Source organism: Plecotus auritus, assembly GCF_963455305.1.
Source record: "Plecotus auritus genome assembly, chromosome: 2".
Taxonomy (NCBI): Eukaryota; Metazoa; Chordata; class Mammalia; order Chiroptera; family Vespertilionidae; genus Plecotus; species Plecotus auritus.
Window position 1 is genome coordinate 27,030,173 of NC_137771.1, and position 12,902 is coordinate 27,043,074.

At 43.4% G+C, this 12,902-nt stretch overlaps 1 protein-coding gene across 5 annotated transcripts in view; it reads left to right on the forward strand.

Annotated features, from left to right (window-relative positions):
• CAP1 (cyclase associated actin cytoskeleton regulatory protein 1) overlaps positions 1-12,890 on the forward strand; it is a 30,904-nt gene extending 18,014 nt beyond the window's left edge. For all 5 annotated transcript variants that reach the window (XM_080654445.1, XM_080654448.1, XM_080654446.1 and 2 more), the window contains exons 4-13: positions 765-842; positions 2,892-3,035; positions 3,136-3,221; positions 6,631-6,736; positions 8,389-8,566; positions 9,946-10,130; positions 10,308-10,431; positions 10,567-10,649; positions 10,978-11,121; positions 11,721-12,890. In XM_080654445.1, the coding sequence (XP_080510571.1) occupies positions 765-842; positions 2,892-3,035; positions 3,136-3,221; positions 6,631-6,736; positions 8,389-8,566; positions 9,946-10,130; positions 10,308-10,431; positions 10,567-10,649; positions 10,978-11,121; positions 11,721-11,804 (1,212 nt within the window). In that variant the 3' untranslated portion in view covers positions 11,805-12,890. The remainder of the gene's footprint in view (positions 1-764; positions 843-2,891; positions 3,036-3,135; positions 3,222-6,630; positions 6,737-8,388; positions 8,567-9,945; positions 10,131-10,307; positions 10,432-10,566; positions 10,650-10,977; positions 11,122-11,720) is intronic.
• Positions 12,891-12,902: the final 12 nt, after the last annotated feature.

Consider the following 12,902-nt stretch of genomic DNA (forward strand, 5'->3'; position numbering starts at 1 on the left):
AAAAAAAGTTGATTTTGATTAATTACCTCTGAATGGATTATGATCCAACATTGAGAAATAGCTTTAACCTAGAGGAGTAAATACCTTGAGAATTTTAGACATAAATTTAGGCCTTTGCCTACACTGAGTGGCCAGATTATTATGATCTCTGAACACATAATAATCTGGCTACTCAGTGTATATCCTATATAATAAAAGGCTAATATGCAAATTGTCCCCTCAACTAGGAGTTCAACCAGCAGGCAGGCTGGCCAACCGCCCATGTCTCCTCCCCCTGCCAGGCTGGCTGGATCCCATCCATGCACAAATTCATGCACCGGGCCTCTAATATATATATACTGAGTGGCCAGATTATTATGCATTCAGAGATCATAATAATCTGGCCACTCAGTGTATATTTCTACCTCTGTTTTTTGTTGTTTTTTTTTTTAGAAAATAGGATCTGTTTGGTTTTTTTTTTGGTGAGAGGCCAGAAGGGATTTTTCAGTGAACTTCATATCGCACTGCATGTGCAGTTGCTAACTTAATTGATTTCATCCAAGGATAGCCCTCATCTTCATTTCCTGGATATGTGGCCCTAATTAGTTAAATTGGTACATTTAATGCTGCCATCAGTCCCTGGAATCTGGAATACCTGAGGAAAGCAACGTGAAGTGCCTAGGTTGCTACCAAAGTACATGGAAGTGGAGGTTTCAGGTTATTCTTATCAGGACCTCTCCAGTTGTAATGTGTCATCGATAGCTGTTTCTTCTCCTTTCCGGCAGGCGGAGATGGTCCATACAGGTCTGAAGTTGGAGCGGGCTCTCTTGGTTACAGCCTCTCAGTGCCAGCAGCCAGGAGGTGTAAGTTCACTACTAGTTGGTTTTCTTTTGGCTTGATGTTCAGGAGAAGTTGAGAAGTTTCTGCTGAGCTATCACAACATGCTAAAATAAACCTACCAGGCTCATGCATGATCACAATAATATCCAGAAGTAGAGTCAGACTTACATTGCCAGTTCTGGGACTATGCCATTGGGTATTTATTGAGTTGTACTAGCTTTTCTTCTGTCATTTTACTAAGGATTATAGTTACCCCTGGGACTTTGCTGCTTCCCTTTTTTTGTTTAAGAGAAAGTTTATTTTAAAAGTTACAGAGGTAGTAAGGGCAGAAGATGGGGTGGGAACCGGGTGGAGGGGAGCTATGGGGGGAAAAAGGAGAAACAATTGTAATAATCTGAATAAAGATTTATTAAAAAAAAATTAACCACAAAATAAATAAATAAATAAATAAATAAATAAATAAATAAATAAATAAATAAAAGTTACAGAGGTAGGAAAAGTGTGCTGTAGAAGAAATGGGCTCAGGGAACAAGTAACAGAGGCAAAAGAAGGGCCCTTGGAGCTTAGGAGAAAGATAAAGGCAAGGAAAATGTACCTGGGGGAAAAGTGTGGGCGTGCTCCATAGAGACAGTGGTGCTACTTCTCTTAATAAACAGCCTTTTTTAGCCTTTTGGTTGAGGCTAAATTCACTATATTGTCCCCTAAGCCCTTTGGGTCACAGGAAATGGTTCTCTTTGCTTCACTGTGAAGTGAACTCTAGTAATGCTATGTAGATCCTAAAACTTCTAAAGTACTGCTTCTCCCCTTTAACTCTACTTCTACCTCAAAATTGTATGCTGCCAAGGTATAAAAATTAATTAGAGAAAGTTGAAATTTTTGTTGGAGCCAAAGACTTTAGTTTTGTTTCTTCTTCTTGCATTTGGCTTTCCTAGGCAGATGGGTAATAAATAAAACTCCTGCTAATGTTATATTAAAATATTTGGACCCTTGGCATGCCTAAATAATGTAAAAAATAGTGTAAGATAATGTTAAATATATTAGACTTCAATTATTAATCTATCTTGAATGGTTAAAGCATTTTGTTTAAACCTTTTCTCTAAAACAAATCAGACAGTTGAGACACTATTATAGTTCCCTTGCTGTAGACTAGGGACTGGCAAACAACAGCCCACAGGCTAAATCTGGCCTGCCACCTATTTTGTAAATGAATTTTTTTTTTGGGACACAGCCATGTTCATTCTGTTACTGCTTTATGCACTACAACGGCAGAATTGAGAAACTGCAGAATGTTTGCTGTCTTTACAGAAAGTTTGTTGACTTCTGCTCTAGACTGCTAAGAACTGAGAATTAAGATGTTCAGAAAACTGAGCTTTAGAGAAAGGATAAAAACACAGAAACACAAGTCATCTTTTTTGCTAAGCTGCCTGCTCAAATGACAAACCCCCTAATTACATTTGATTCAACAGATCTCTACTTAGCAGCTGCTATATGGCTAGGAATGTGTGAAAGGCTATAAGGTTTATAAAAGAGGGTTAAGACAAAGCTTTTGTCTTTGAAGAATTAATAAGTGGGGTTGGGGGACAAAGCATGGGGTCATTAATAGTTTGGGCTGGTGTGTGATACAATGCCAAAATTGGTTATGCTGACAGTAAGTGCTGTAGGAGGCCATTGTGACTGGAGTTGGAGGGCAGTTCCTCATGAAGCATGAGGAGCATTTGAATAGATGGAAAAAGAAGAGACCATTATGAGTAAAAGCTCAGAAATGAACTAGTATCTGGTATTAGTGGGACAGAAGAGAGGCTGAAATGATAGAATTTTGTGATATAGCCAGAGTGTGAGTCCTAATCATGAAAATTCAGCCTGAGAAGTTGGAACTCTATGAGGAGAGAGAGATGAGGAACACTCTTTTAGCCATAGGAGCACTCTTTTAGCCATATCAATCTGTGCAGAATGAATACAAAGTTTATTTGGATGCTCATTGTAGCCCATAAAGAATTCTTGCCTTCAGGTAGAGCTGACAAAGCTTTTATAGAAAGATTCTAACATGAATCTTTTTCTGCATCTTTTCCTAGAATAAGCTTTCTGATTTGTTGGCTCCGATCTCAGAGCAGATCCAAGAAGCGATAACCTTTCGGGAGAAGAACCGAGGCAGCAAATTGTTCAATCACCTGTCAGCTGTCAGCGAAAGTATCCAGGCCCTGGGTTGGGTGGCTGTGGTGAGCAGCTCAGCTTCCATGGGAGGGAAGGGATAGGATGAAAAAGGTAAGGAGATAGGGCTGGAGAGGCTCTGAGTCACCGACAGCTTCTCTTTCTTAGGCACCCAAACCTGGTCCATATGTGAAAGAAATGAATGATGCTGCCATGTTTTATACAAACCGAGTCCTCAAGGAGTACAAAGATGTGTAAGTCCAGCCATTCCTCAAGGGGTAAAGGACAAACCCAGTTGGATACTTGTTGGAGTAGTGCTTTGGGGTTAAGGCTGCCCTTGGCTACTATGTTAGTTCTCCTGTTTCAGGGCTGCTTTCTAGAAAGTTTAGTAGATAATGGCTCATAGAAAGTGCATTTATAAGCTGGAAGTGTTTCTCCTTCCACTTTTGCTTCTTCAGGGTTTGTAGAGGCCCAAAGTTTTCTAATGCATACCCTTCCAAGTTTAGGATGTTTTGCTGGAGATTAAATGGACTAATGCCTTTTTTTATCCTAATCTGGCGATATGTTTATTTTAAAGCTCTAAACTTGCTTTCTTTTTTTTTAATGTATTTTTTATTGATTTCAGAGAGGGAGAGATAGAAACATCAGTGATGAGAGAGTCATTGATCAACTGCCTCCTGCATGCCCCCTACTGGGGATTGAGCCACAATCCAGGCATATACCCTTGACTGGAATTGAACCTGGGATGCTTCAGTCCACAGGCCGATGCTCTATCCATTGAGTTAAACTGGGTAGGGCTGAAGATATGTTTATTGATTTTTAGAGAGGCGGGGGGGAGAGAGGAAAAAAACATCAATCTATTACCCCTCATACATGCCCTGATCTGGAATTGAATCCACAACCTTATGGTGTACAGGACAACGCTTCACCTCACTTAACCACCTGGCCAAGGCTGGACTAATGCCTTCTAATTTGCCTGTTTAGATAAGATTTTTTTTCTTTGTTGAGGATTTCCAAACAGCCCATTGGCAAAAGTTTTAGTAAAATTTACTAGGAAATTATCCTGACTGTAGATGTGGTCAGGTAAAGTGAGAGGAAGGCTACCTGGCCAGTGCAGGTATTAAGTAAGGGGAGACATTGTATGGAGTGACTGCAGGTAGCTATTACTTAGCTGCATAGCTACCCAAACCCTTCCTTTCTTCTGTTCATCATAAATCAACCAACATTTGTTGAGTAACTACTTTGTGAAGGAGTTAGCCTTCATGTGTGTGAAGTATGTCCCAGAACACCAGGCACCTCCTTGATCTTTCCAGCAACCTGGAATTAAGCATTACATGTTTTGATTATACCCCCCGCACTTTACAGTTGAAAAAATTAGGTCCTATGCTAAATAACCATAAAGTCTTCTAGCTCATATATAAGATGAGATGTGAACCATACTTCAATGCAATTTCCTCCTGAAGGGAAGTTTTTTGTTTTTTTGGAGGGGTGCATTTCCTATATAATAAAAGCCTAATATGCTAAGTGTCCGGTCATCCGGTCAGCCATTCAACCAATCAAAGCGTAATAAGCTAATGATATGCTAAGGCTGCTCAACCGCTCGCTATGACATGCACTGACCACCAGGGGGCAGACGCTCCAACTGGTAGGTTAGCTTGCTGCTGGGATCTGGCTGATTGGGACTGAGCAAGATGGGCCGGACACGCCCTGGAGCCCTCCTGTGATCCCTCCCTGGCTGGCCAACCTCCTGCGTCCCTCCCTGGCCCCGATCATGCACCGATGGGGTCCCTTGGCCTGGCCTGCACCCTCTTGCAATCCGGGCTGAGAGGGGCCCCCCCACCCCAAGAGTGTGAATTTTGTGCACCAGGCCTCTAATTTTGACATAAGGAACTATGTCATAGTAGTCGAGTTTCTTGGAGTCCAAGAGTTTCACAGTGATGGCTTTCACAGTGAAAGATCTCTACTATGGCTTAATGCACAGGATGACTACTTTCATCAGTTTTTATGTATTAGGTTCTGCCTAAGGTCTGTGAAAAAAACAGTTTTGCTACTTTTAATTTATAAAAAAATATTTATTTTTATTTTTTAACTAGAGGCCCAGTGCACGAAATTCGTGCACGGGGGTGGGGGTATGTTCCTCAGCCCAACCTGCACCTTCTCCAATCTGGGACCCCTCAAGGGATGTCCGACTGCCCGTTTAGGCAGTAGGATCGGGCCTAAACGGGCAGTCGGACATCCCTCTCACAATCCAGGACTGCTGGCTCCCAACTGCTCGCCTGCCTGCCTTCCTGATTGCCCCCAACCGCTTCTGCCTGCCAGCCTGATCACCCCCTAACCACTCCCCTGCCAGCCTGATTGATGCCTAACTGCTCCCCTGCCAGCCCAATTGCCCCTAACTGCCCTCCCCTGCAGGCCTGGTCACCCCCAACTGCCCTTCCCTGCAGGCCTGGTCACCCCCAACTTCCCTCCTCTGCCAGCCTGGTCACCCCTAACTGCCCTCCCCTGCAGGCTTGATCGCCCCCAACTGCCCTCCCTTGCAGGCCTGGTCCCTCCCAACTGCCCTCCCCTGCTGGCCATCTTGTGGTGGCCATCTTGTGTCCACATGGGAGCAGCCATCTTGTGTGTTGGAGTGATGGTCAATCTGCATATTACTTTTATTAGATAGGATAGAGGTCTGGTGCACGGGTGGGGGCCAGCTGGTTTGTCCTGAAAGGTGTCCTGGATCAGGGTGGGGGTTCCCTTGGGGCATGGGGCGGCCTGGGCGAGGGGCCTGTGGTGGTTTGCAGGCCAGCCACGCCCCCCGGCGACCCAAGTGGAGGACCTGGTATCTGGGATTTATTTATCTTCTACAGTTGAAATTTTGTAGCCTTAAGCGGAGGCCAAAGCAGGCCAGGGCTGCAGAAGCTTGGCTTCCTCCATCGCCAGGGGCAACCCTAGCCTCCTACTCTCTCCAGCTCCGTGGCTGCCACCATTTCTGTTGGGATTTATTTATCTGCTATAATTGAAACTTTGTAGCCTGGAGTGGAGGCCTGGGCCGGCAAGGGCAGGCGGAAAGCTTGGCTTCCTCCAAGCCTCCCTCCTGCTCTCTGTGGCCGTAGCCATCTTGGTTGGATTTATTTGCATATTCACTCCTGATTGGTGGGCGTGGCTTGTGGTGTAGCAGAGGTACGGTCAATTTGCATATTATTCTTTTATTAGATAGGATAGGATTGATTTTAGAGAGAGGAAGGGAGAGAGAGAGATAGGAACATTGATGAGAAAGAAACCTCAACATCCATCAGCTACCTCCTGCACACCCCAACTGGGTATGAAGTCTACAACCCCAGCATATGCCCTGACCTGGAATCGAACTGTTCATGGGCCTATACTCAACCACTGAGCCACACCGACCTGGCAACAGTTTTGCTACTTTTTAAAAAAAAGTTTGAATAATACTGCTATAAGAGAAAGACATAATCTGAAGTGCCTGTCCTAATGGACTTTGGTCTGATTAGGGAATAGGTTTTAAAAAAGAGAAGAAAAGCTCAGTGATGATAGAAAAGCTGCTATTGAGCATAGCCTAAGGAACACCAGGCAGGAGGATGTGAGCTCACAGAGAGGGATTCTGGAATCACTATTGTAATGTACCCTGACTGCCTGTGATGAGTGCTTTAATTTTTCCAGGGATAAGAAGCATGTGGAGTGGGTTAAAACTTACTTGAGTATATGGACAGAGCTGCAGGCTTACATTAAAGAGTTCCATACCACCGGACTGGCCTGGAGCAAAACGGTCAGTGAATCCTCCTTCTTTTTACTCATCCAGGATGGGGTCCACAGGTTTCTTAGACTTTGGCGCTAACCAAGGTCCCAGAGCAATGTTAGTCTTTCAGTGGAGGGTAGAAAGAAAAAGGAGAAGGAAAGGGAAAAAAGAAAGACTAAAGAAAGCAAGAGCCAGAGAATATTCATTTCTGTTCTATTTCAGTAAACATGAGTGTGGAACAGTGGGATGGAGAGGAGACAGATGGATGAGTTACATTATTTCAGCACTCTTGAGGCTTAAAAATATAGATACAAAACCCCAATATAAATCATCAAACTAAATGCTATAATAAAGATACACTACAGCAAGCATGTCAAACTTGTGACCGGTGGGTTTAAATAAATGAGGCATGTAGCCCGCCGGCTGCGAGTTTGACATGCTTTGCACGACAGAGTATAAGAAAGAGGAATGATTCTCACTGGGAGAGATTGTACTGAAGGGGTATATTCTGATCTGAGACTTTTTGCAAGTATAAGGCAGTGAGAAGTGGGGGAAATAGGGAAGGAAACTAGCAAATGGCAAATCTTAAAGTAAATGCAGAAAAATCGGTCATCTCTGACTTCAATAAGGAAAGATAGACTTTTAGGAGAAAGGGCAGCGAAGGAAAGTAGGTTGAGACTTTTAGACTTCATAATAGGTGATAATTATAATCGATATTTGAGCAAGAAAGTGATAATGATCAGATTTGCCCTTAAGAGAGCCTCAGTTTCCAGGTTAGGGATAAGGGCACATGTGCAGACTTTGAAAGTGTTCATAGTGCTAGGGCAGTGGTTCTCAACCTTTCTAATGCCGCGACCCTTTAATACAGTTCCTCATGTTGTGGTGACCCCCAACCATAAAATTATTTTCGTTGCTACTTCATAACTGTAATTTTGCTACTATTAATGAATCGTAAAGTAAATATCTGTGTTTTCTGATGGTCTTGGGCGACCCTGCTAGCGGTTCTCAACCTGTGGGTCGCAACCCACAGGTTGAAAACCGCTGCTGTAGATCCTAAGACCATCAGAAAACACAGATATTTACATTACGATTCATTAATAGTAGCAAAATTACAGTTATGAAGTAGCAACGAAAATGATTTTATGGTTGGGGGTCACCACAACATGAGGAACTGTATTAAAGGGTCGCGGCATTAGAAAGGTTGAGAACCACTGTGCTAGGGGCTGCTACAAAAGAATTTGTAGGAGATGTAATAAAAATACAAGGAAGATTTAATGAGATTGAGGAGTTGAAAGACTCAAGGAAGATTGAACAGGCAAGCTTGGGTGCTGATGTCTTTCACTGAGATAGAGATGATGTGATTAGACAGGTAGGGGAGCGGGCAGGAGATGAAGAACTCAGTCTTGGACTTGTTGAGTCTGAGATAGTGGTGACACACTTAAGTAGATTTTTAGAAGTATGGGTTTAGAGTTGGATTAGAGGCCAAAGGAAAAATGTGAAGGTTGAAAAGAGCTGAGTTGGATCTCTGAGAAAGGGTGAGAAGGAATAGTCATGCTTTATTGGATAGCTTGACTATTATTGACCACTGTATCCGGGGTATATCCTGCACACATGTAGGACCCAGTTGGAAATGGTACAAAGGGGAAAGAGAGTATGACTGTTGTTTGTGTTTATTGTTCCAGGGGCCTGTGGCAAAAGAACTGTGTGGATTGCCATCAGGACCCTCTGCTGTATCGGGTCCTCCTCCCCCACCACCAGGTCCACCTCCCCCACCAATGCCTACCAATTCAGGGTCAGATGACTCTGCTTCACGCTCGGCACTGTTTGCACAGATTAATCAGGGGGAGGCCATCACACATGGTGAGTACTTTGGCAAGAAGAGTTGGTACAGTAAGTCGCTTGGGCCAAACCTTATCAACTAGAGATTGGACAGTGTGTAAAGCAGAACTCTGGTTTGTGTATGGTAGAATTAATTTGGGGTGTCATATTACATTAAGTTGCCCAAAGGGACAGCATAGTTGGCTTAAATGGAAATTGGAATTAGGTGATTGTAGTTGGAGGAAGCCAACTTTAGAGGAAAGTGATTGATTGATTGATTTTAATATATTTTATTGATTTTTTACAGAGAGGAAGGGAAAGGGATAGAGAGTTTGAAACATCGATGAGAGAGAAACATGATCAGCTGCCTCCTGCACACCCCCTACTGGGGATGTGCCTGCAACCAAGGTACATGCCCTTGACTGGAATCGAACCTGGGACCTTTCAGTCTGCAGGCCGATGTTCTATCCACTGAGCTAAACCGGTTAGGGCTAGAGAAAAGTGATTTATTAAGTGGCATGTATTGAGTCCCCTGTTGTGCCAAGGCATGGGGCCTGCAATTTTTCCCAGAGCTTTTTCCATGTCTACTTGGGACGACATTGTGTTGGGGGTTAACTTCCTCAGAGGATATATAATGGTCATAGAAAATTTGCATAAGAGTTACCTAAAGTTGGTGTGGAGAAAGTAGACACTCTTTTATATAGCAGGCAGAAGTCTAAATTATACAGCCCTATTTTGGGGATCTACCTAAAAGATATCTAAAGTAAAGAACAAGTTTTATAGTATTATTAATATAACTAAAAATGGTGTAACAACCTAAATATTCTAGAGTAAGGGAAATTGTTAATTGCAGTTTATCCTCTTGATGAAATACTATGCAGTCATTAAATCTCTTTCTGCAGTGAACCAAGCAGTTTACGAAAAATCTAGTATTTAAACTACTACCACCAGGAGTGGTGGAGCTAAAAAGGCCATTCAGTATTGGTTATGTAGATTGGCCATGTTCAGGAGTAAGGAGTGGGTTAGCCTGCTGAGGGTGATTATGGAATCTGTTCCCAAAAATTAAAATAGCCCAGCCCGTGTGGCTCAGTGATTGAGCGTCAGCCTATGAACCAGGAGGTCATGGTTCGATTCCTAGTCAGGGCACATGCCAGGTCGACCTACGAACCAGGTTGCGGGCTCGATCCCTCCATACATACACATGTGCCATGTTTTATCTTTTTGAATGGAACTAAGTAAGTTAACCTTAGCGTAGAAGAGAAATTATCAAGGTGCTTCTCTAAAATTGCTTTTGAGAGAACATCTCAAAGGCTCTAGTTTTGGCTTTGATTTTTTGTTAAGAATCAGTCTAAGTTAGTTATTGCCTCAGCCCAAAGCCATGATATGAAGGACAGAAACAAGGCAGCTTGTTGTTCTTTCAGCCCTAAAACATGTATCTGATGACATGAAGACTCACAAGAACCCTGCCCTGAAGGCCCAGAGTGGTCCAGTACGAAGTGGCCCCAAACCATTCTCTGCACCTAAACCAGGAGTTAACCCATCCCCTAAACCAGCCACAAAGAAGGAGCCTGCTCTACTTGAACTGGAGGGCAAGAAGTGGAGAGTGGTGAGTTAATAATTCCGGGACTCGGGGAACAAGGAGTGGACGGGGTTTTAATGGAGCACAGCCAAATGAATGCAGGGTTCTGACTTAAATTGCAAGAAGGAAAGTTTGTGATAGTCTGTTTTTTGGGATGGTGTGTGCTGCGTGATGAGATTGCTGAAAGGGGTATCTCTTTATCAGGAAAATCAGGAGAACGTTTCTAACCTGGTGATTGATGACACAGAGCTGAAACAGGTGGCTTACATATACAAGTGTGTCAACACAACATTGCACATCAAGGGCAAAATTAACTCCATTACAGTAGGTGAGTTCTTGTTGTCCTAGGCAGGCTCTGTTTTAGAGCTTGAGAGGGCAGAACCATACCTACCCTGTTCTTAAGATTCTTAAATATATTACTTTCCTTTAAAGTTATACTGTTGACCTGCTCCCTTTCTTCTAGATAACTGTAAGAAACTCGGTCTGGTGTTTGATGACGTAGTGGGCATTGTGGAGATAATCAATAGTAGAGATGTCAGAGTTCAGGTAACTTGATATTTTGGCTTTTTCCTTTGGTCCCTGAGGAATTAATTGAAAGAGACAGAGCCGACCCACAGATGTTGCTGTTGTGGGAATCTGATTCTACAAAGTCTGTAAGCTGAGCTGCTTTGGATGTGGCAGAAGAGGAGTTGGCTCTCAGAGTGAGCTCTTTCCAGCACCCATCCCAGCCTGCCCCGAGTATCCAGTATCTGTTGTGCACCTGCAAGCTTTTCATGTAGTTGTTAAATCATGTGAAACCGTGGGAGCTTTTCCTGTAAATTTCTGTTATTCTCCCCAAACTGCTGGGACTTAGTGTTCTTGGTGTTCTCTGTAGGTAATGGGTAAAGTGCCAACCATTTCCATCAACAAAACAGATGGCTGCCACGTTTATCTGAGCAAGAATTCCTTGGATTGTGAGATCGTCAGTGCCAAATCTTCTGAGATGAATGTCCTCATTCCTACAGAAAGCGGAGACTTTGTAAGTTTCTTGATCTTTTTAGTATTAAGATCAGAAGGGACTGAAGACTTCTTAGGTTAGACAAAGTGAGTTGATGGGCATTCTGCCCTGAGTGGGTCAAACTCAGCGACACACACTTTAAGCAGAGAAATGTGACATAGTCACACAAGGTAGCTCTCCAGAGGAGGGTAGTATCTGCCTTGCTTAGGTTGGACAGCTGCTCAGAGTAGGTAAAAGGAAAGAGAATGTGGCACAGCACTGTTGAGTTGGTGCCATGAAGCCATACATCTTCTCATTTATGCTTCATAGGCTTAACAGTCTGTTCAACATCGTTGGTCAGTGAACTGTACGGAACAGATTCAAACCTGTATCTGTCTGGCTTTGGAGCCTTTGTTCTCATTCCTACACTGCAGTGCTCCTCCATTGTGTCAGTGGTAGGGGAGGCGTTAGTAAAAGATGTGGGTAGCACTGCCAGTGACATAGCTATTTAAGGTGGGTTTGGTTTCTCTCACTACATTTTGCCTGCTCTCAGAGCTTAGTGGAAATAAGCATTGGGAGAAAAGTGTAAGACTGAATCCCAACTTATTTTTTAGCTCATATTTAAACCTGTTTATTTGCAGAATGAGTTCCCCATCCCCGAGCAGTTCAAGACCCTATGGAATGGGAAGAAGTTGGTCACCACAGTGACAGAAATTGCTGGATAAGCGAAGTGCCACTGGGTTCTTTGCCCTCTCCCTCACACCATGGGATAAATCTGTATCAAGACGGTTCTTTTGTAGATTCCCTCTACCTTTCTGCTCTTAAACTGCTTCTCTGCTTTGAGAAGCACAGCTACCTGCCTTCACTGAAATATACCTCAGGCTGAGATTTGGGGTGGGATAGCAGGTCAGTTATCTTCTGCAGGAAGGGGCAGCCTTTTCCTGTCAGCTCAACCACACCACCAGTCTGTTCTTAAGGAACTGCAGACCAGGACTGGCGTGTTTCAGCTTTCAGCCTTTGGGGATTATCCCACCAATAGTCTTTTGGGAAGAACCAAGTAGTCCCCAGGAATTAACAGCTCAAAAAGTTGACACAAGTTAATCTTTTCCTAACAGTGAGCATGAGGTAGCAGAAGCTGGTGTGATTCCAGCTTGTTCTTCTAACAGACTAATTTTTCAATGTTGACAAGTGAGGCAAGTGTTGTATTGGACCAAAGGCTGAAGCTTGGCCATCTAGCATTCCAAGCAAAATTGTTTCTTCTAAGTATTCCTTTTATTCTGCATTCCATCCTGGCTCCACCTGAACCTGAGACAATAGGTTCTCCTGTACCAGCTGCTGTGGCAGTGCCTGCACCCAGGCCAATTTAGAGTCTTGGACCCTTTCTCTGGGATCCCTGCCCAGCACATTCCTAGAGGTGACATAAAGAGAGAAAAAAAAAGAGGAAAAACACACCATTCTAAAGAATCTGGCATTCCTTCCTCCCATGCTAGGTGCCCGTCATCCATCTTCCCTGTCTCCATTGCCCTGTCATGCTCAACAGCTTTTGGCTTCTCTCCAGGCACCTGAACAAAGGACTACAATCTCCACTGTAGGCTGGTTTTCGGTTTTATGTAAGAACGTTGCACAGCATTGCTAATAAAAATTTCAGTTTTTCCCTCTAGGACAAACACATACCAAAATATGCAACTTTTTTTTGGTGGAAAGAGAGATTGTCCTGTGACTTTTACCCATTTCCTGAGGCCTGCAGAAATAAACCTTTACTTAAAGTTATACAGAAAATAGAATAAAATTAATACCAGACTTGCTTAGTATTTACCTGTGGT